Source organism: Balaenoptera physalus, assembly GCF_965194825.1.
Source record: "Balaenoptera physalus genome assembly, chromosome: 4".
Lineage (NCBI taxonomy): Eukaryota > Metazoa > Chordata > Mammalia > Artiodactyla > Balaenopteridae > Balaenoptera > Balaenoptera physalus.
The window spans coordinates 31740413-31765126 of record NC_138891.1 but is presented as its reverse complement, the minus strand read 5'-3'; the positions used below and the strand labels follow the sequence as shown (position 1 = coordinate 31765126).

The following is a 24714-nucleotide window of genomic DNA, read 5'->3' as shown; positions in this document are numbered from 1 at the left end:
TATAACGAAAGAGAGGGCTCAAGTTGGAGCCAAATGACTCTCTCCTGTATTATCTGGGGCAAGTAATGCAACCTCTTGTTCCTAGCTTTCACCACATTCTCTCTATGCCTGGTTGTCCTGCCTGAATTGTACCCTTTATCTGAGCCTACCCTTCGCTCTCCAACACCTAAAATTTACCTGTCTTAGATCTCCAAAGCTCTGCTTCCAGCTAACTGTCATTTAGAAAACTTTTAAGTAAATGAATACAGGAGTATTAGCCATGTAAAAGATACATGTTTTATAGAGTAGCTTTCAAAACTACAAAACCTTAAATGAAAATGAAATTTTAGATACTGAAATGAATGAGTGAAAAACTTGGTGGTCAAGAGAAGTCTTCCTAGTATCCCTCAACTATGACATCATGTAGACCAGTGCTTCTTAAACTATTATACATAGGAACACCTGGGCATTTGTTAGAATGTAGATTCTGATTCAGTAGGCTGCGATGGAGCCTGAGATTCTATAGTTCCAGCAAGTGCCCAGGTGATACCGATGCTGCTGATCACCAGACCAAACTTCTAAATCGTCCATTCCTTTTAGAGTTAAGTCCATCTTCTTTAGTCTTTGATTCTGTTCCTATTTTTCTTTGCTAAATAGCAAATATGGGAAACTGTAAGATCTGATTTTTAGTTTCCTCTTTGTTTGACCCAAGAGGATATCCCTTACTGTTCTGCAAGCTCTGCACTTATGAAGATGTATTATATTTAACTAAATATCTCTAGGTGTTTTAGGATTGCCCAAACCTGCATAATGGTTTTTCCAGTTAAAATAAAAATAGTAATAAATTACTTTCTTAAAAAAACTAAAACTGTACTTTAAAAGAATCAGGAATAATATAAGGGCAGAAAGAATATTGAGAATTAAGAACTCTACTTCCTTTTTTCAAACTTGTTTTTATTCTCAAAAGGCTGGCCTATTGCAACATAAGGTCCAACCTGGCACTGCAGACAAATGCTTTCTATGAAAGCCTTTTCCAGTTAACAAGAGCTACTCAAAAGTGGTAGCAGTACAGTAAATTATCATACCTATTCATAGTCAAAACAAAGACTACTAGTTCTTAAACTTTTCAGGGGTTGAGAAATGTGAAACAAGCTTTGTGGTCAAAATAAGCTTGCATTTTTTTTGATAAAAAAATTATTTTTTAATAAACATGACTTTAAAAACTCATGAATTTTAAATTGAAGGTAGCTCATTTTACTTTTATTAATTTACAAATGAAAAATGCTTATTGGTATCAGTCATATCAAAATAGATTGTTTTATTTATATCTTTTATCATATTCAAGAAAATTAAGGAATGCAAGATTGAAATCACTGTTTTGTAAGACTATTTTTAATGAAATTTTAAATAATAATTTTCTTTTGATTTTCTTTGTATTTAATTGGGAGGCCGCTGAATCAAAATACGTTTTTCTTTATAATTACTTTTTAAAAAATCTCCATATAATTTCTAGTTCCTTGCTATTTAAAGTATAGTCCAGGGAGTCTGTTAGAACTGAAAAATCTCAGGCCCACTTTAGAACTACTCAGTGAGAATCCATATATTAAGAGGATTATCAGGTGATTCAAATACACATTTATGCTTTCTTAGGTGAAAAGATTGGAACTCAGTGACAAATTTTAAAAGTAACAATCATAAAAGCATAATTGTATATTAAAAAAAGATGCTGTAAATTTTTCTCAACACATCAGCATTGAGCATTTTCAACCCAAAGCAGATACTCCTAAGGTAAAAATTATTGTAAAGGGCCACCAATCACTCAGCATTCCTTTACAGTACTATTTACCATGTGACATTAAATTCTATTTCTTGTTATTTTGTATATATCATATAACATGTATGACATGTATCAATATATCATAAATCAAAATATATTTTAAAGTCAATTCAAATATGTAATTATTTCAGAGCTTTAAAAGGAAACTAAAGGGTTAAACTGTAATAGGGAGACTACCATAACTTTAAGTACAGAAATAAGAATGAAATCACTAATTTCATCTTTGAAATATATGAGAGATCAGAGGACTAAAATATATTCATCACTGATTGTGACATAGTTGTTTCTTTTTTACCCTAGTCCTCATCTTGTAACGTTACTGTTCTCTTTCTCTTTCTCCCTTGGTATGTGTCATCTTTCTATTTACTTGTTTTCCCTGCATATAACCTAATTCTTTCCTACCATTATTACTAGCAAGCAATTCCTTTCCTATTTCTCTACATTTATTTTGTCTTATTTATTTTTACATGCTATCCCTACTATCTGATCATTCTCTTTAAACAAGCTTATTTATTTGTTGCTCCACCCTCAACACATGCACACATTCACACTAGACTGAAAGCTTCATGTCTTGTTCACTGCAATGGTCCAGCACAGAACAGTGCCTGGCACATGGTAGGGCTTCAGTGTATATGTACTGAATGAATAAAATTAATAAACAGTATATCTTCATTTCAGATCAAATGTCTTTTCACTTTCATATCATTTATTTTGTTTGTGCTGCTTTTCACACTTCATCTTATAGTACAGTTTCTGGCCCAGGTATTTTGGACAACTACCATCTTCCTTACTCATGGCAAATCCCTTAAGGTCACATTCATCATCAAATCTTCCAAAGACCTAGCATATCCCATTGCATGTACGAGGTACCCAGTAGGCTAACTAAATTAATTTAAAATTCCTAGAAAATGAAAAAGCGAAAAACAAAAAGGGCCTCTAGATGCTAAAGCAAGCTGTTCCTAGATTTCAACTGAGTATTTTTAAGTCTAATTCTTATCATTTCAAGCTTTCCCTACATTCCTAAGAGAGTTTTCAAGGCTGCTTATCATTTCACTGTTACAAGGCAATTTTTAATGATATCAATCTACAATAACCTATGTTGTTTATTCAATCACTGCAAGGCACTGAGCTATGCCACTGGGTATTCAAAGGTGATTAAGACACTGTCCCTCCATCAAAAAGCTCCTAGTCAAATGGGGAAGGCTGACACTGACATAATAAGTGGAATGCAGTATAAAAGGTTCTACAGGTAAAGAATATATGATGCAGTGGAAGAACAGATGTCAACTTTCGGGGGGAGATAAAGAATGCTTCTTGAAAGGACTGAGTTGGGCTTTTTATTTTTGGATTTTATTTCTAATTTAATTTTTTAACTGGTTAATGCATCCACATGGTTCAAAATTTTAAAAGAATTAAAAGATAATACAAGCATTGACAACACCAAATGCTGGTTAGGATGTGGAGCAAAATCATTGCTGGCAGAAATGCAAAATGGTACAGCCACTCTAGAGGACAATTGGCAGTTTCTTACAAAACTAAACATATTCTTACCATACCATCCAGCAATCACAATCCTTAGTATTTACCCGAATGAAATGAAAACTAATATCCACACAAAAACCTGCACATGGATGTTTATAGCAGCGTTATTCATAAGTGCCAAAACTTGGAAGCAACCAAAATGTCCTTCAGTAGGTGAATGGGTAAACAAACTGTAGTACATCCAGATGATGGAATATTATTCCCTACTAAGAAGAAATAAGCTATCAAGCCATGCAAAGACACGGGGGAACCTAAATGCATATTACTAAATGAGAGCTTATCTGAAAAGGCTACATACTATATGATTCCAACTATATGACATTCTGGAAAAGGCAAAATTATGGAGGCAGTGAAAAGATCAGTTGTTGCCAGGGGTTGGGACAGGAAAGGATGAATAGACAGAGTACAAAGGATTTTTAGGGCACTGAAACTATTCCATATCATAATATAATGTTGGATACATGTCATTACACATTTGTCAAAACCCATACAATGTACAACACCAAGTGTGCACCCTCATGTAAACTATGGACTTTGGGTGATAATGATGTATCAGTGTAGGCTCATTAAGTGTAACAAACGTACTTCTCAGTTCAGGATTTTGATGGTGGGTAAGGCTGTCCTGTGTGGTGGCAGTAGACATGTGGGTACATGAGAACTCTATGTACTTTCTGCTCAATTTTGCTGTGAACCTAAAAGTTCTCTAAATTAAATCTATTTTAAAAAACGATAATACAGTGAAAAGTACTGTTCTCATCCTTGATGCCTGGCTGCTCAAGTCTCCTCTCCATAGGCACCAGGGTGCTTTCTAGTTTCCTGAGTGTATTTCCAGAGATTTTGAGGTATATGCAAACTATATCATATATCATATCTATAGATATGATTTCCCCCTTTTTTCCTCAAATAGTAGTGTATTACATACTCTGTTTTGCACCTTACTTTTTGCCTTATAATAAAACTAACTTTTGATAGTTCTATTTTTTACATTTAAATCTTTGATGCATTTTTAATTTCTCATGATGCTAGGTAAAAGGTAGAGCTCCACTTTTTTTTTTTTTCAGGTAACTACTGGGTAATTCAACACTATCTTATTTCCCCACACCATCACGACTGATACAATATGCTACTTTTTTTTATATTCTTTTTTTCCTTCCAGTTTTATTGAGATATAATTGACATACAGCACTGTGTAAGTTTAAGGTGTACAGCGTAATGATTTGACTTACATACATCATGAAATGATCACCACAATAAGTTCAGTGAACATCCATCATCTCATATAGATACAAAATAAAGAAAAAAATATTTTTTCCTTGTGATGAGCACTCTTAGGATTTCCTCTCTTAACAACTTTCATATATAATATACAGCAGTGTTCATTATATTTATCATGTTGTACATTTCATCTCTAGTACTTATTTATCTTATAACTGGAAGTTTGAAACTTTTGACCATCTTCATCCAATTCCCCCACCCTATGGTAACCACAAATCTGATCTCTTTTTAAAAAGGAACCCTTTTACACTGTTGGTGGGAATGTAAATTGGTACAACCACTATGGACAGCAGTATGGAGGTTCCTTAAAACACTAAAAATAGAACTACCATATGATCCTGCAATCCCACTCCTGGGCATATGTCTGGAGAAAACCATAATTCAAAAAAGATACATACACCCCAATGTTCATTGCAGCACTATTTACAATAGCCAAGACATGGAAGCAACCTAAATGTCCACTGACAGATGAATGGATAAAGAAGATATGGTATGTGTGTGTGTGTGTATATATATATATATATATATATATATATATATATATATATATATATATATACACACACACACACACACACACACACACACATATATGTACAATGGAATATTACTCAGCCATAAAAAAGAATGAAATAATGCTATATGCAGCAACATGGAGATTATCATACTAAGTGAATTAAGCCAGACAAAGACAAATATCATATATCACTTATATGTGGGATTTAAAAAAAAATGATACAAATGAGCTTATATACAAAACAGAAATGGACCCACAGACATAGAAAACAAACTTATGGTTACCAAAGGGGAAAAGTAGGGGGGGAGGGATAAATTAGGAGTTTGGGATTAACATACACACACTACTGTATATATAATAGATAACCAACAAGGATCTATTGTATAGCACAGGGAACTATACTCAATATTTAGTAATACCCTCTAAGGGAAAAGCATCTGTAAAAGAATATACATATATATGTATATATATACACACACACACATATATATATAGAACTGAATCACTTTGCTGTACACCTGAATCTAACACAACATTGTAAATCAACTGTACTTCAATAAAAAAAATCTGATCTCTTTTTCTATGAGTTTGTTATTCATTTTCTGAAGTATAATTAATTGACCTACAACCACTATATTAGTTCCTGGTGCACAACATAGTGATTCAACATTTCTATACGTTTCAAAATGATCACCATGATGAGTCTAGTTACCATCTGTCACCATACAAAGATATTACACTATTACTGACTATATTTCCCATGCTGTACATTTCATTCTTGTGACTCAAACTGGAAGTTTGTACCTTTTAATTTGCAAGATGCCACTTTTATCATATACTAAATTCTTGTGAGTCCATTTTTATACTATTTTTCCATTGATTTTTCTGATTCTTCATATGCCAGGATCACACTGTTTTAATTTTATTGTAGCATTATAATATATTTTAACATCTTGTAGGTGATTGCTTTTCACAACTCTTCTCTTCCAGAGCTTTTCTAGCTATACTTGCTTATTTTTCTACGTTAATTTTAGAACATCTTGCCTAGTTTGGAAAAATCCTGTTGGTTAACAGTTCTGTATTGTATAATTGAAAGTTGCTAAAAGTAGATCTTAAATGTTCTCACTTCCAAAAAAAAAGGTAACTGTGTGAGGTGATGGATGTGTTAACTAATCTTATTGTGGTAACCATCTCACAATGTATACATATATCATCACATTGTACACCTTAAACTTACACAGTGTATATGTCAATTATATCTCAATAAATCTGGAAAAAGATCCTGCTGGGATTTTTTAATTTATATATTAAATTTATATACTAACTTAGGAAGTTACTTTTATATTGACTTAAGAAGAATTGATGACTTAATCGTTTTGAACCTTCCTTCCAAAGTTACAGTATGCCAGTCCACTTGTTCAAGTCTTTTATGTTTTTGGTTATGTTTTTACATTTATTTTATACATTTCTTACGTTTCCTGCTAAGTTTACTCCTAACATATTATCTTTTTTCTCTTTTATAAATGGAGTATTTTCTTCCATTATATTCTATATCAGTCATTTGTTTCTAGAAAACTATTAATTTCTGTGTATTACTTATAAATACAGCCACCGAGTTGAATTATTTCATTATTTGTAGTAGTCTTAAAAATTTGATTGCCATGATTTATTGGTTTACAATTATGTCTCCTATGATAGGGATAATTTTACTTACCCTTTTCAACTTTTAATTCTCATGTCAGAACGTTTTGGCTAGATGGCCAAGATGGTAGAGTAGGAAGACCCTGAGCTCACCTCCTCTCAAGGGCACACCAAAACTAGAACTATTTACAGAGCAACTATTGATGAGAAAGACCAGAATCTAGCCGAAAAGATCTTCTACAACTAAAGATACGAAGAAGGAACCACAAGGAGATGGGTAGGAAGGCTAGAGATGCGATATAGTCAAGACCCATACCCCTGGGTGGGCGACCGACAAATGGGAAGATTATTACAATTGCAGAGGTTCTCCCCAGGGAGCAAGGGGTTCGAGTCCCACGTCAGGTTCCCCAGGCCGGGGATCCTGAACTGAGAAGACAAGCCCCCAAAATGTTTGGCTTTGAAGGCCAGTGGGGCTTACTTTCAGGAGAGCCAGAAGGCTGTGGGAAATAGAGACTCCACTCTTAAAGGGCACACACAGAATCTCACACAGTCCAAGACCCAGAGCAGAAGCAGTAATTTGAAAGGAGGTGGGGTCAGACCCACCTGCTGATCCTGTAGAGTCTCCCAGAGAGGCAGCAGGCAACTGGAGCGCCCCCTGGTGGCAGCCATTCTGGGCCGCTCCGTTCGGCCAGGAGGACACCGGTGCTGGCAAGTGCCATTTAGGAATCCTCCCTCTAGCTTACCAAAACTGGGACCCAGCCCCACGCACCAGCCTGTGAGCGCCAGTACTGGGACGCCTCAGGCCACGCGGCTAGCCTAGCGGGAACACAGCCCCACCCACCAGTAGGCAGGCTGCCTTAAGGAACCCTTGAGCACCCAGCCACCCTGGGACACACCCTGTCCATCAGAGGGCTCAGGACCCAAACCCACACACAAGTGCACTGGCATTAACCCCGAGACCCCAAGGTCCCTAAAGCCAGGGACCACAGGACTTGACTCCGCCTACCAGAGGGCCAGCATCAGCCCCAGGACCAGCATCACACAACAGTGGGCATTAGCCCCAGAAACCCCTGGGCCTCAGGTCTGTCCACCAGCAGGTTAACACCAGCTCCAAGACAGCTTGGACCCCTCAACCAGCTGCCCTGGGATCTAGCCCCACTCACCAGTGAGCCAGATCAGCTTTAGGACACCCCAGAACCCACAGGCAACCATTTCAGGAACTGACCCCACCCACCAGCATGCCGACACTAGATCCAGGAACCCTGGCCTCGCAACCAGTTACTCCAGAACCAGGTTCCAGCCACCAGTGGGATAGCACTAGCCCTGGGACCCCCCTGGGGCTCTGCAGCCGGCCACCTCAGGACCCAGCCCACCAACCAGTAGCCAGCAGCTCCATACAAGTCAGGACCTGGCAACCAACCAGACCAGGGGCCAGCCATGCCTACAAGAGACGGGCATTTACTCCAAAAGGCAAGTCTAATGCAGAGTATAAAAATATACATGTATAAGAAAACATGCAGCTCAGGAAGCTATAAAGCACTTGGTTGTGATTTCTTAATGCCTATGAGCTTCTTTAAGATCCTCTGCCCTAGGTTGGTTTCTCTAAAAGCAGAGCCTGAGACAGGGATTGGGATGTATGCCAATTACTGAGGGAGAACTCAAGAAAAAACTTAGTAAGGAAGAGAGTTAAGCAGGATTCGGAAAAAGAAAGAGCTGAAGAAGGATGTAGTCTCAGGTAAAGTCCAGCTATGGCCTGCTCTACAGAGACCCTCTGCAGAATTTTCACCCCTTAATATAAGAGAGTGGGCATTTTGTAGCCCCTTTGCAGTCAATTATTGAGGAGAGGTGCATAGCTTTCCTGGCAGGGCAGCTCCCATCAGCTGAGGGCAATTCTTTGGAAAAGGGGGTGTAGCTATAAGCCTTTAGCAGTAAACAGTAAAGGCAGCTGGAGGGGGTGAGGTAGGGTGAGCAAGACACCAAAACAGCACTAACTATGTCCTATGTTAATACTCTTTCTATCAAAATGCTGACAGCATAAGAAGATATCATTGTGTTGCAACACTTGAAAAACATGAGGCCAAAAGTATTAGCTTTGCAATGAAATCCTTTGCCTTTTTTATGTTTTCCATTTTCTCAAATTTCTTATAGTTGGAACTCAGACTGTGAATGAATAGAATCAGTTAACCGGTATAATAAGCACCTATCATGTGACTCACATTATGCTAAGTGCTGTTAAGAATAAAAAGAAATGAAAGATAGGGATTCTGTTCTAGGTCTGTCTTCAGGAAGAAGACAAGATTTACAAACACTAAAAAATGATCAGGGCTTCCTTAGTGGTGCAGTGGTTAAGAATCCGCCTGCCAATCTTCCCGGACGTGGGTTCGAGCCCTGGTCCAGGAAGATCCCACATGCTGCAGAGCAATTAAGCCCATGCACCACAACTACTGAGCCTGCGCTCTGGAGCCCGCGATCCACAACTACTGAAGCCCACGCGCCTAGAGCCCGTGCTCTGCAACAAGAGAAGCCACCGCGGTGAGAAACCCGCGCACCACAACGAAGAGTAGCCCCTGCTCGCCACAATTAGAGAAAGCCTGCACACAGCAACGAACACCCAATGCAGCCAAAAATAAATAAAATAAAATAAATTAATTTTTTAAAATGATCAGACATAATAGCATTAGAACAAGTGTATAATACTGGGGATTTCAGAGGAGAGTCTTAGAATTAAGTTCCAGTAAAATATAAGCTTGCGTAATGGTGATTAATATCTTTGCTCATTTTTTGAGGGTGGTTTGAAATATTTTCCACCAACACTAAGGGAAGTTGAAGGAAATAACAATGGTAAATTGTTCTAAATAACATAAGGGCAAGGACTAAAAGAAATACCAACTATATTGTGTTGTTATTGGGTAGATTCCATTATGCAGAGATGGAAAGGGAAAACCACAGAGTCATTTGCCTACACATTAATCTCCCTAGTGCAAGTGGATATTGTTCTGTACCCTGTGGCAGGATTAGAAATACCGCCAGGGAACAAGTACACAAAGTTGCTATGGAAACCAGAATGCTTCAGCTCAGAGTTATTTACAGAGAACTTCCAGGATGATTACCTTCAATAAAATCAACTCTGTTTTGCTTCACTCTGTGCCAGTGCATCCCAATTCAAATATCTAGTTCTAAGGGTCTTTCCATCAGCTGTACTTGGATGAATATGGATTCAAGGATCAGTGGATGGTGGTCACATTACAAAGTATAATTTATGTGTGGCATTTTTGTATTACATGCTTGATGCTTGTTCACACTTACCTCAACCATTGTCAAGTTTTCTGGTTTCCGTAATAGAGGAACAGGTGGCTGTTGACTAATGCCACTGGCAGAGAAACATTTCCTCCAATGTAGCTGCTGTCAGTTTCACCGGATACTGTGGTACTGCGGGACTTCTCTCTCCATGTTCTCTCAACTCGCCTTTGAGGCTAGACAGTGACAGCTGCCTCTGGCCATCATTTTTGTCCTTAACTGTGAACTGGGATTCTCCCAGCTATCCAATAGGATCTTTGAAAACAGCTTCTTTCTTTTTTTGACAAAATGAGGATTTTCATAGCGTTTGAGGGATCTTTTGAACCATTGGATGTTTCAGCAGATGAAACTGTGGAGGCTGTCAAGCTGATGATAAAGGTACATACTTTGTCCCTGAGCCACTAAGATGTGCATTAATTTTAACTATGCAGTGAAGTTTAAACTGTACGTGGGGTAGAGATACTATTGGGTGCATTTTCAGTAAACAGGGAACTAAAACTATTTGAAAATATCATTGTTTGCTTACATAATTGTTTGTTAGAAGATATTAACTCTGGAGGTGTTAGACAGGAAAATTCTCAGGGGAAAAAATGTTTAGCTTATCTTTATGATATTTGTAGATTGTGTATTGGCCAGATAGTATTACTGAAGTTCTTCATAAAAGGAGAAAAACAAGGCACTAACTCTAGGCCAGGTAAAGTGGAGCATACCAGTTGTCAGATAGATGGCCTGTGTGGTAAGCAAGCAACTATAAAGAACCAAAGGATTTTGGAGGTGGAGAGGACTTCTGGGCTATAGCCTCATTTTGCATCCAGGGAAAACTGAAGCTCAGATAGATTGACCATTTAACCTGGGATCACAGAGCCAGAATAAAAAATAATTTGGGTGCAGTACTTTTCTTACAAATTTCTTATAAATACTCACTATGAAATGGAAAATTAAGACAAATATTTAGGAACTGACCATCAAATGGTATTTAACTTGGAGATGATTTATTCCCATTTACTAAGGAGCATTTACTGAATCATAGTTACATGATATATAGTAAATTACTATGATCCCTAAAATCTATATCTTCTAACACAGAAGCTCTTAATCTTTATGTATCATGGATCCCTTTGGCAGTCTGGTGAAGCCTATGGACTCCTCAGAATGTCTTTAAATGCATAAAATAAAATACATACCCCCAAAAAGGAAACCAGTTATACGGAAATACAATTTTAAAAAATTAAAAAACATATTGTGATATTGTGACGTGGGTTTCCTTATTAACACATTAACAAGTGTTTGCAGTGTATCTCATAACAATTACAATTTCAAAGGAGATCAGTATAAATAATATTTTGAGATATCTGCAACAACAATAATGGGATATGAAAATATCCGTGATTTCTATTGGTGACAAAGTCACAGGAACAGTCAGTTACTGCTACTTTAGCTTGTTGTCTATATACATAAGAAAAATCCCAATTTTATTTGGAGTTAATAAAAAACAAATGTAGTTTTTTGCCACCTAAGTTCTAACCATCAACTTTTGGGGGTGTCTAAAGACTTCAGATTAAGAACCCCTGTCAAATACTTCCTCCTTCTGTCCCAGTTTTATAATACTCAGTGGAAAATGTAAAAGATAAGAGATTACATTGCTGGTCTAGTAATGTAGAGATATGCTGTTTTCATAATATGCTATTGATTTTTAAGGATTATTTCCACATTCCTCTCTCTGAAGATGAACAAAGCAGGAGGTATCTGGAGCTGATGTACGCTGGAGCAGCCCTAAAGGACAGTTGGAGTCTTACTGATGTTGGAATATCTTTTTGTTCAACTCTCAAATGCTTTGTTAAGGTATGACGGATGATCAGAATAACATTTGTCCAAGATGTCTACCTCATTTCAGATAAAGTTATGAATAATTCAACCAAAGTATTTCACAGCGTAGGAAGAGGTTTTCTCTTCTTGCCTTCCCCTCTCTTCCACTTGCATAACTAGACTTAGGCACAATTTGTGCTGTAAGGGGAAATAAGGCATGGAGACTGGATAGAGCTCCCTTTGTTTACTCTTTCTCTCCCTTCCCTCCTCTATCCCCCTTGTTGCCTGCCCCAAAACAGTCATCGCAGAGCAACCTATAAACCAATATAGGATCAAGGCCAGGGGGCTGATCTGGAATACGGATGTGCGAGAAAGATTAGGTCACTTCCACGGCCTTACAATGGATTAGGGGAATGAGGAAAGGGAAGAAATTCTCAGTAACAATAAGAATAAAATGGCAGTACCTACATTCAAATCCAGCAGCGCAGCCATTCATGAATTACGTGTAGTATAACAGAGACAGCATTTTCCATTTATACCGTCCTTAATCAGTGGTGCTTAATTTGGGGTCCATGGCTGGCTTTAAGAACAAAACCCTAAAACTGCAAAATATGCAAAATTATGTACCTGGAGACTTTCTGGGTGAAGGATCCTTAACTTTTGACAATTTCTCAAAGAGACAGGTAGCCTAAAGAGTATTAAGAGCTGCTCTCTAGGATAGAAATAGTATTCAGTACTAGTTCTCGATCCCATATGAAAACACGAGCCTCAAGGAACTTAGTAAAGTACATATTCTCTGCTAAATGGGGCACTTATTTTCTCATAGTTAGCATTAAAAAAAGTTTATGGTAGCTAAAGCTAACTCTTTCTTTTCATGTATTTTACTGATTGACTAAGTGGGAAGTCTATTTTTTAAAGGAATTTTCTAAAATATTTATTATCAAGTAGTAAAGATAAGTCACAGAAAAAGAAACATTGTATGATCCCATTTATGTAAACAAAAAGGCCATATTTTATACATGTTTTAATGTCTTATAAGCATTTATTCATGTATCTATTTTTTTAAATCTTTTTATTATGCTTTTTTAGATACATTTTTAAAGTTTACTTTTTATTGGGGTAACATTGGTTTATAACATTACATTACATATCTTTCATGTGTACAGTATTATATTTCTACTTCTTTATACTCTACAGCCTGCTCACCACTAGAAATTTAGTTTCCATCCGTCTCCATACAGTTGATCCCCTTTACCCATCTCGTCCTCCTCCCACCACCCCTTCCCCTCTGCTAACCACTACTCTGTTCTCTATATCTACGTTTTGGTTTGGTTTGTTCAATTTTTTGTGTTAGTTTGCTTGTTTTTTATATTCCATGTATGAATGAAATCATATGGTATTTGTCTTTCTCCGTCTAACTTATTTCACTTAGCATAAATTCCTCTAGGTCCATCATGTTGTCCCAAATGGCAAGATTTAATCATTTTTAAGGCTGAGTAGTTCCATTGTGTGTGTGTGTGTGTATATATATATATATATATATATATATATATATATATATATATATATATATGTTGTGTGTGTGTATATATACATACACATACACACCACATCTTCTTTATCCATTTGTTCATTGATGGGCATTTATGTTGTTTCCATATCTTGGCTATGGTAAATGATGCTGCAATGAACATAGGGGTGCATATATCTTTTTGAATTACTGTTTTGCTCTGTGGAATCTTTTTAGTTTGTTGTAGTACCATTTGTTTTCCTTTTGTTTCCCTTGCCTGAGGAGACATATCTAGAAAGATATTGCTAAGACCAATGTCAAAATGCATACTGCCTATGTTCTCTTCTATTGCATTTTATGGTTTCAGGTCTTACATTTAAGTCTTTAATCTATTTTGAGTTGATTTTTGTGTATGGTATGAGATATTGACCTAGTGTCTTTCCTTTTTCTTTCTTTCTTTTTTTTTAATGTGGCTATCCAGTTTTCTCAGCAACATTTATTGAAGAGACTATCCTTTCTCCATTGTATGTTCTTTGCTCCTTTGTTGTAAATTAATTGTCCATATATGTGTGGGTTTATTTTGGAGCTCTCAATTCTGTTCCATTAATCTATACATCTGTTGTTCTGCCAATACCATGCCATTTTTATTACTATGGCTTTGTAATATAGCTTGAAATCAGAGCGTGTGATACCTTCAGCTTTGTTCTTTTTTCTCAAAATTGCTTTGGCTATTCAGGGTCTTCTGTGGTTCCATATAAATTTTAGGATTTTTTGGTCTATTTCTGTGGAAAATGTCCTTGGGATCTCGATAAGGATTGCATTGAATCTGTAGATTGTTTTTGTTATTATGGACACTTTAACAATGTTGCTTCTTACAGTCAATGAGCATGGCATATCTTTCCATTTCTTTGTGTCTTCTTCAGTTTCATTCAACAATGTCTTATAGTTTTCAGTGTACAGGTCTTTCACCTCCTTGGTTAAATTTATTCCTAGGTATTTTATTCTTTTTGTTGTGATTGTAAATGGGATTGTTTTCTTAATTTCTCTTTCTGCTAGTTCATTGTTACCATCTAGAAATGCAACAGATTTTTGAAGGTTGATTTTGTACCCTGCAACTTTATTATTTCTAATAGTTTTTTGGTGGAGTCTTTAGGGTTTTCTCTATATAAAATCATGTCATCCATAAATAGTGACATCTTTACATCTTCCTTTCCAATTTGAATGCCTTTCCTTCCTTTTTCTTGCTTAATTGCTCTGGCTGGAACTTCCCAATATGTCGAATAAGAGTGGCAAGTGTGGGCATCCTTGTCTTGTTCCTGATTTTAGAGGTATTATTTTTAAGTTCTTGAAAAATGTCTAGTTATCAAAAAAGGAAATAAAAACAATTCTAATTTCTTCTGCTTTTCTCCCTCAGAGAAATACTCAGAAAATTGTAGTATAATACTTTTTTTTTTAAATTTTTATTTATTTATGGCTGTGTTGGGTCTTCATTTCTGTGCGAGGGCTTTCTCTAGTTGTGGCAAGTGGGGGCCACTCTTCATCGCGGTGCGCGGGCCTCTCACTATCGCGGCCTCTCTTGCTGCGGAGCACAGGCTCCAGACGCGCAGGCTCAGTAATTGTGGCTCACGGGCCCAGTTGCTCCACGGCATGTGGGATCTTCCCAGACCAGAGCTCGAACCCGTGTGCCCTGCATTGGCAGGCGGATTCTCAACCACTGCACCACCAGGGAAGCCCCCATGTATAATACTTTTTTAAGCAGACCTAAGTTCTATGTCATTTCTTAAATGTCTCATGTATTTAAATGTGTATACACATACTGTGTTTTTGTTACTGTACAGTGTAAACCCTCTAAAATTTCCTGGAATTCTCCAACACCAATAATGATGTTCAAGACTTTTTTGTTGTTTGCTTACTTGGAGATAGTGGTATAAGATCAATACTAATATTTGAAATAGCTAGAGGAATCTAATTGAACCATAGCTATTCAGGGATGTAGACAAAATGTGTTAAGAGTATGAATAGAATACTTTTACTCAACTAAGCACTGACTTCATTTTATTATTTTAAAAAATTTTTATTTATTTTTGAGTAGGTAGTACATTCACATGGTGCTCAATTCCAGTGGTACAGCAGGATACACAGTAAAAAGTCTCTCTCCTACCTCTGGCCCCCAATTTTCCTCCCCAAAGTAACCTGTGTTCATAGTTTTACTTACAAAAATATTTCATAACTTCTGCCAATTAAGCATCATCTGTCACAGTGATGCAAGCTGCCTTTGCACTGAACTCTAACCTTTCCCTGGAGTTCTAAACTGCTAATGACAAGAACAGAATGTAGAGGTAAAAGACTATTCTAGAAAGCCCAGGCAGAATATAATTATGAGTCACAGGACTGGCCGACATGAAGGGTTTAATTAAAAACTCTCGGGCTTCCCTGGTGGTGCAGTGGTTGGGAGTCCGCCTGCCAATGCAGGGGAGACGGGTTCGAGCCCTGGTCTGGGAAGATCCCACATGCCGCGGAGCGGCTAGTCCCGTGAGCCACAACTATTGAGCCTGCACGTCTGGAGCCTGTGCTCCGCAACAGGAGAGGCCGCGACAGTGAGAGGCCCGCGCACCGCGATGAAGAGCGGTCCCCGCTCGCTGCAACTGGAGAAAGCCCTCGCACAAAAACGAAGACCCAACACAGCCAAAGATGAATGAATAAATAAATAAATTTATATAAAAAAAAAAACTCTCAAGTTCCACAGAATTTTTACTGATCTTCATCTTCACCTTCTCTGGCAGAATCACATTTAGAGAATTTATCACTAGTTTTGGGAAGGAAAACAATATCTTGAATCTGAAGGAAGAGAATTACCTGCAAAGCCATAAATACTGGTTTCCATCCTAACTCAGTTCCTGTTAAATTAGATGATAAAACAGGCCTATTTCAAAAGTCCACACTATTCACTGTTTATGTATGATAACGTCCAAACTGGGTTTGTAACAACAAAAATACTTTGTGAAAACATCCCTTGCTTCAAAGAATGAAGTCATATCAACTCTATACTGTTTGATCTATCTTAGGTAACCAAAGGCTACCTTCTAAGTCATATTATTGCTTTATTGCATAATTAGATGCATACAAACTTAAGTAGTACTTTTCCTATCTAACTATGTTACTTCATGCAATTAGTTCTATTTTCTGAGAATCTAGGAAAGCTAGAGTCTCAATTTATTTTGGTACAACTTAGAAATAGCATGATATGAACCAAAAACTTGGCAAGTAAGCAATTTTTTCTTTTTAAAAAGATGTAAGTAGATACCATGTGTCATGAAATAAATCCAGACTATTTGGTTTCTTTATTGCACTTATATTTTTGTATGGATTACAAGGTTTTGCTCGTGTGAAAAGCAGGAAAGACGTTAGATAAATGGAGGTGTTCTATTCTAAATAGTCAATAGATTTTCCAGTTTCTCTGCTAATTACACTTTCTCCTTTGATGGTAATGTAGACACATTTGGAAAAGTGAATGGGGGATGGCATAAGAACAGTGGGGAAAGAACATTGCCTTAATTTTTCTCTCTTTGGAAAGGAACTCCTATAGAAGCCATAAGAAATATTTTCTGTGGCATGTATCTCCATGTTCTATTAGCACAGGTTTCAGCCCTGCCCATTCACTGCTGATGCTGTTGCAGTGTTCCTGTAAACCACGCGTGAGGCATTGCCAAGGCCTGGGTCACTGTGTGGCATGCAGAGGTGCTATTGCCATTTACCTCCTTCATTCTAACCCACGTAATTGTGGAAACTATTGCTTGAGTTTTGTTCAATGTTGTCACCCAGTGCATAGAATAATACCTGGCACACAGTAGGCTCTCCATAAATATGTGTTGAGTAAATGAGTTGATGAAGGCTTGAGGGATAAAGTATGAAAATAAACAAGAAGGTATATGATTGTTGTGAGAAACGTCATAGGTATTGAGATGCATTTCGGGGTTTCGGTTCCCTCCCTTGCTGTGGCATCTCTCCTCCCCTTCTACCCTTGAGGTCAAGTGCTCCAGTCTTAGTGCTTTTCCCTATCCACCTTCAGGGTTCTTAGGTTGCAAGCAGCAGAAAGGAACCTGGACAATTAAAGAGGAAAACAAACATATAAGAAAGGCTATTGGGTAGTTCACAGTCTTGACAGGAAGATTAGAGAATCAGGCTCAGAGATTATGCAGCCAGAAATAATTTCTAAATCATGACCCACAACTAGTCCAGGAAGGCCCCCGGGGCAGCCGCCCTCAAAGCAGGCACTGGACGCAGCTGCCAGCCCTGTTGCCAGGCCAGCAGTGCTTCAGATCTGCCACTGCCAGGGAAGAGTCCCTGTGTCTGCTGCTTCTCTGCCTTCCTGGCTCTGAATTCAAAGTGGAGGTGGATGGGGAGGCTTGACTGGGCAGCACCCTGGTCACACATCTGGGTCGCACAGCAAAGGGGGCTGAGAAGCAACCACCTGGCAGTTTGTGTCTTCTAAACTGTGAGGGAGACTCATTCTCCCTAACGCTCTTTTTTTTTTTTCGCCACACTGCACGGCTTATGGGATCTCACCAGGGATTGAACCCAGGCCACAGCAGTGAAAGCCCGGAATCCTAACCACTAAGCCACCAGGGAACTCCCTCCCTAACACTCTTTATGGCTTCCCCTGCCTCCTTCTATCACAATACTTCCACCAACGGAGGGCTGCAGTTAAAACTTAGTTAATTCTTTCTGGCATCCTTGGAAAGTTGTTTTATGGTGAAAGATTGTGTTATTTGTGGCACCATTGAGTAGATGTCTATCAGACAAATTGGAGAAGTTTGAACTATAGTAGTAGGTCTAAAATTGGTTCAAAATCATATACATTTTAGCTTTCAAAAGGCACTTTTAAAACACCAAAATCTAGGGACTTCCCTGGTGGTGCAGTGGTTAAGAATCCACCTGCCAATGCAGGGGACACGGGCTTGAGCCCTGGTCTGGGAAGATCCCACATGCCGCAGAACAACGAAGCCCGTGCGCCACAACTACTGAGCCTGCGCTCTAGAGCCTGTGAGCCACAACTACTGAGCTTGTGCTCTAGAGCCCGCGAGCCACAACTACTGAGCTCACATGCCACAACAACTGAAGCCGGCGCACCTAGAGCCCGTGCTCCGCAACAGGAGAAGCCACTGCAATGAGAAGCCCACACACCACAATGAAGAGTAGCCCCCACTCGCTGCAACTAGAGAAAGCCTGCACACAGCAACAAAGACCCAACGCAACCAAATAAATAAATAAATTTATTAAAAAAAAAACCAAAATCTATGAGATGCATATGTGAATTTAGATTTTAAACACAACTTAAACACAAAAACATGTATAAACATGCTCCTTAAAATGTATAATTTACAAATAAAAACATGTTTCTAAATAAAATGGCTATTTTTTTCTAATCTTAAAAGCCTTAAAGAATAGTATATAAAGAATTTGGTGGGGAATTCCCTGGTAGTCCAGTGGTTAGGACTCCACGCACGTACTGCTGAGGGCCGGTGTTCAAGCCCTGGTCGGAAACTGTGGGGAGCTAAGATCCTGCAAGCCATGAAGCACAGCCGAGGGTGAAAAAAAAAGAATTTGTCGAAGAAATTTGTTTCAATTCACTGTCCTAGACTGCAAGTATAACCTCTCCAGAATGACTATCATAAAAAAGGAGAAGTTCATGAGGCTAAGATGTTTATGAAGACATCTCAACTTGCAGTTTAACAAAAACAAACATTATTTCCCCTTTTGGTCTACTCTGGAACACTTGGGGCATGTTTCTGCTTATTTGGTGCTGCAACTCCAAAATAGCAAAATATATTAACAAAAAAAAAAAAAGGGGGAACCAACAGGCGGAGTAGAAGGACGTGCTCTCACTCCCTCTTGCGAGAACACCAGAATCACAACTAGCTGCTAGACAATCATCGACAGGAAGACACTGGAACTCACCAAAAAAGATACCCGACATCCAAAGACAAAGGAGAAGCCACAATGAGATGGTAGGTGGGGCACAATCACAGTAAAATCAAATCCCATAACGGCTGGGTGGGTGACTCACAGACTGCAGAACACTTACACCACAGAAGTCCACCCACTGGAGTGAAGGTTCTCAGCCCCATGTCAGGCTTCCCAACCTGGGGGTCCAGCAACAGGAGGAGGAATTCCTAGAGAATCAGACTTTGAAGGCTAGTGGGATTTGATTGCAGGACTTTGACAGGACTGGGGGAAACAGAGACTCCACTCTTGGAGGGCACACACAAAGTAGTGTGCGCATCGGGACCCAGGGGAAGGAGCAGTGACCCCAGGGGAGATTGAACCACACCTACCTGCTAGTGTTGGAGGGTCTCCTGCAGAGGTGGGCGGTGGCTGTGGCTCACCATGGGGACAAGGACACTGGCAGCAGAAGTTCTGGGAAGTACTCCTTGGCCTGAGCCCTCCCAGAGTCCGCCATTAGCCCCACCAAAGAGCCCGGGTAGGCTCCAGTGTTGGGTTGCCTCAGGACAAACAACCAACAGGGAGGGAAGCCAGCCCCACCCATCAGCAGTCAAGCAGATTAAAGTTTTACTGAGCTCTGCCTACAGAGCAACAGTCAGCTCTACCCACCACCAGTCCCTCCCATCAGGAAACTTACACAAGTCTCTTAGATAGCCTCATCCACCAGAGGGCAGACAGCAGAAGCAAGAAGAACTACAATCCTGCAGCCTGTGGAACAAAAACCACATTCACAGAAAGATGAAAAGGCAGAGGGCTATGTACCAGATGAGGAACAAGATAAAACCCCACAAAAACAACTAAATGAACTGGAGATAGGCAACCTTCCAGAAAAAGAATTCAGAATAATGATAGTGAAGGTGATCCAGGACCTCAGAAAAAGAATGGAGGCAAAGATCAAGAAGATGCAAGAAATGCTTAACAAAGACCTAGAAGAATTAAAGAACAAACAAACAGAGATAAACAATACAATAACTGAAATGAAAACTACACTAGAAGGAATCAATAGCAGAATAACTGAGGCAGAAGAACAGATAAGTAACCTGGAAGACAGAATGGTGGAATTCACTGCTGCGGAACAGAATAAAGAAAAAAGAATGAATAGAAATGAAGACAGCCTAAGAGACCTCTCGGACAACATTAAACGCAACAACATTCGCATTATAGGGGTCCCAGAAGGAGAAGAGAGAGAGAAAGGACCAGGGAAAATATTTGAAGAGATTATAGTCGAAAACTTCCCTAACATGGGAAAGGAAATAGCCACCCAAACCCAGGAAAGGCAGAGAGTCCCATATAGGATAAACCCAAGGAGAAACACGCTGAGACACATAGTAATCAAAGTGGCAAAAATTAAAGACAAAGAAAAATTATTGAAAGCAGCAAGGGAAAAACGACAAATAACATACAAGGGAACTCCCATAAGGTTAACAACTGATTTCTCAGCAGAAACTCTACAAGCCAGAAGGGAGGGGCATGATATACTTAAAGTGATGAAAGGGAAGAACCTACAGCCAAGATTACTCTACCCAGCAAGGATCTCATTCAGATTCCATGGAGAAATCAAAAGCTTTACAGACAAGCAAAAGCTAAGAGAATTCAGCATCACCAAACCAGCTCTACAACAAATGCTAAAGGAACGTCTCTAAGTGGGAAACACAAGAGAAGAAAAGGACCTACAAAAACAAACCCAAAACAATTAAGAAAATGGTCAAAGTAACATATATATCGATAATTACCTTAAATGTGAATGCATTAAATGCTCCAACCAAAAGACACAGCCTTGCTGAATGGACACAAAAACAAGACCCATCTATATGCTGTCTACAAGAGACCCACTTCAGACGTAGGGACACTTACAGACTGAAAGTGAGGGGATGGAAAAAGATATTGCATGCAAATGGAAATCAAAAGAAAGCTGGAGTAGCAATATTCATATCAGATAAAATAGACTTGAAACTAAAGAATGTTACAAGAGACAAGGAAGGACACTACATATTGACCAAGGGATCAATCCAAGAAGAAGATATAACAATTATAAATATATATGCACTCAACATAGGAGCACCTCAATACATAAGGCAACTGTTAACAGCTCTAAAAGAGGAAATCGACAGTAACACAATAGTAGTGGGGGACTTTAACACCTCACTTACACCAATGGACAGATCATCCAAAATGAAAATAAATAAGGAAACAGAAGCCTTAAATGACACAATAGACCAGATAGATTTAATTGATATTTATAGGACATTCCATCCAAAAACAGCAGATTACACTTTCTTCTCAAGTGCACATGGAACATTCTCCAGGATAGATCACATGTTGGGTCACAAATCAAGCCTCAGTAAATTTAAGAAAATTGAAATCATATCAAGCATCTTTTCTGACCACAATGCTATGAGATTAGAAATGGATTACAGGGGAAAAAAAGTAAAAAACACAAGCACATGGAAGCTAAGCAATACGTTACTAAATAACCAAGAGATCAAAGAGGAAATAAAAAAATACCTGGAGACAAATGACAATGAAAACACGACGATCCAAAACCTATGGGATGCAGCAAAAGCAGTTCTCAGCGGGAAGTTTATAGCTATACAAGCCTACCTCAAGAAACAAGAAAAATCTCAAATAAACAATCTAACCTTACACCTAAAGGAACTAGAGAAAGAAGAACAAACAAAACCCAAAGTTAGGGGAAGGAAAGAAATCATAAAGATCAGAGCAGAAATAAATGAAATAGAAACAAAGAAAACAATAGCAAAGATAAATAAAACTGGTTCTTTGAGAAGATAAACAAAATTGATAAACCATTAGCCAGACTCATCAAGAAAAAGACGGAGAGGACTCAAATCAATAAAATTAGAAATGAAAAAGGAGCAGTTACAACAGACACCGCAGAAATACAAAGCATCCTAAGAGACTGCTACAAGCAACTCTATGCCAATAAAATGGACAACTTGGAAGAAATGGACAAATTCTTAGAAAGGTATAAGCTTCCAAGACTGAACCAGGAAGAAATAGAAAATATGAACAGACCAATCACAAGTAATGAAACTGAAACTGTGATTAAAAATCTTCCAACAAACAAAAATCCATGACCAGATGGCTTCACAGGTGAATTCTGTCAAACATTTAGAGAAGAGATAATACCCATCCTTCTCAAACTCTTCCAAAAAATTGCAGAGGAAGGAACACTCCTAAACTCATTCTACGAGGCCACCATCACCCTGATACCAAAACCAAAGATACTACAAATAAAGAAAATTACAGACCAATATCTCTCATGAATATAGATGCAAAAATCTCAACAAAATACTAGCAAACAGAATCCAACAACACATTAAAAGGGTCATACACCATGATCAAGTGGGATTTATCCCAGGGATGCAAGGATTCTGCAGTATATGGAAATCAATCAATGTGATACACCATGTTAACAAACTGAAGAATAAAAACCATACAATCATCTCAATAGATGCAGAAAAAGCTTTTGACAAAATTCAACTCCCATTTATGATAAAAGCTCTCCAGAAAGTGGGCATAGAGGGAAACTACCTCCACATAATAAAGGCCATATACGACAAACCCACAGCAAACATCATTCTCAATGGTGAAAAACTGAAATCATTTCCTCTAAGATCAGGAACAAGACAAGGATGTCCACTTTCACCACTATTATTCAACATAGTTTTGGAAGTCCTAGCCACGGCAATCAGAGAAGAAAAATAAATAAAAGGAATACAAATTGAAAAAGAAGAAGTAAAACTGTCACTGTTTGCAGATGACATGACACTATACATAGAGAATACTAAAGATGCCACCTGAAAAGTACTAGAGCTAATCAATGAATTTGGTAAAGTAGCATGATACAAAATTAATGCACAGAAATTTCTTGCATTCCTATACACTAATGATGAAAAATCTGAAAGAGAAATTAAGGAAACACTCCCATTACCATTGCAACAAAAAGAATAAAATACCTAGGAATAAACCTACCAAGGGAGACAAAAGACCTGTATGCAGAAAACTATAAGACACTGATGAAAGAAATTAAAGATGATACCAACAGATGGATAGATATACCATGTTCCTGGATTGGAAGAATCAATATTGTGAAAATGACTATACTACCCAAAGCAATTTACAGATTCAATGCAATCCCTATCAAATTAACAATGGCGTTTTTTACAGAAGTAGAACAAAAAATCTTAAAATTTGTATGGAGACACAAAAGACCCCAAATAGCCAAAGCAGTCTTGAGGGGAAAAAATGGAGCTCGAGGAATCAGACTCCCTGACTTCAGACTATACTACAAAGCTACAGTAATCAAGACAATATGGTACTGGCACAAAAACAGAAACATAGACCAAAGGAACAAGATAGAAAGCCCAGAGATAAGCACCTATGGTCAACTCATCTATGACAAAGGAGGCAAGGATATACAATGGAGAAAAGACAGTCTCTTCAATAAATGGTGCTGTGAAAACTGGACAGCTACATGTAAAAGAATGAAATTGGAACAATCCCTAATACCATACACAAAAATAAACTCAAAATGGATTAGAGACCTAAATGTAAGACCAGACACTCTAAAACTCTTAGAGGAAAACATAGGAAGAACACTCTTTGACACAAATCACAGCAAAATCTTTTTTGATCCACCTCTTAGAGTAATGGAAATAAAAACAAAAATAAACAAATGGGACCTAATGAAACTTCAAAGCTTTTGCACAGCAAAGGAAACCACAAACAAGACGAAAAGACAACCCTCAGAATGGGAGAAAATATTTGCAAATGAATCAACGGACAAAGGATTTATCTCCAATATATATAAACAGCTCATGCAGCTCAATATTAAAAAACAAACAATCCAATCCAAAAATGGGCAGAAGACCTAAATAGACATTTCTCCAAAGAAGATATACAGATGGCCAAGAAGCATATGAAAAGCTGCTCAACATCACTAATTATTAGAGAAATGCAAATCAAATCTACAATGAGGTATCACCTCCCACCAGTTAGAATGGGCATCATCAGAAAATCTACAAACAACAAATGCTGGAGAGGGTGTGGAGAAAAGGGAACCCTCTTGCACTGTTGGTGGGAATGTAAATTGATACAGCCACTATGGAGAACAGTATGGAGGTTCCTTAAAAAACTAAAAATAGAATTACCATATGATCCAGCAATCCCACTACTGGGCATATACCCAGAGAAAACCATAATTCAAAGAGACACATGCACCCCAATGTTCATTGTAGCACTATTTACAATAGCCAGGTCATGGAGGCAACCTAAATGCCCAGTGAC

The 24714-nt window shown here is 38.2% G+C and overlaps 2 protein-coding genes across 6 annotated transcripts in view; one reads left to right on the top strand and one right to left on the bottom strand.

Annotated features, from left to right (window-relative positions):
- The window catches only part of RNF13 (ring finger protein 13), a 217034-nt gene that overhangs the window by 159142 nt on the left and 33178 nt on the right, over positions 1-24714 (bottom strand). The window lies entirely within an intron of this gene.
- Positions 9234-24714, top strand: part of ANKUB1 (ankyrin repeat and ubiquitin domain containing 1) — a 48410-nt gene continuing 32929 nt past the window's right edge. For 4 of the 5 annotated variants that reach the window (XR_014262908.1, XM_082459581.1, XM_082459578.1 and 1 more), the window contains exons 1-2: positions 9234-10466; positions 11787-11930. Coding sequence is in view for 4 of the 5 variants with exons in the window: in XM_082459581.1 (XP_082315707.1) it covers positions 10377-10466; positions 11787-11930 (234 nt within the window). In the remaining variant the exon portion in view is untranslated. The remainder of the gene's footprint in view (positions 10467-11786; positions 11931-24714) is intronic. The other variant, XM_082459580.1, reaches the window with a different exon arrangement.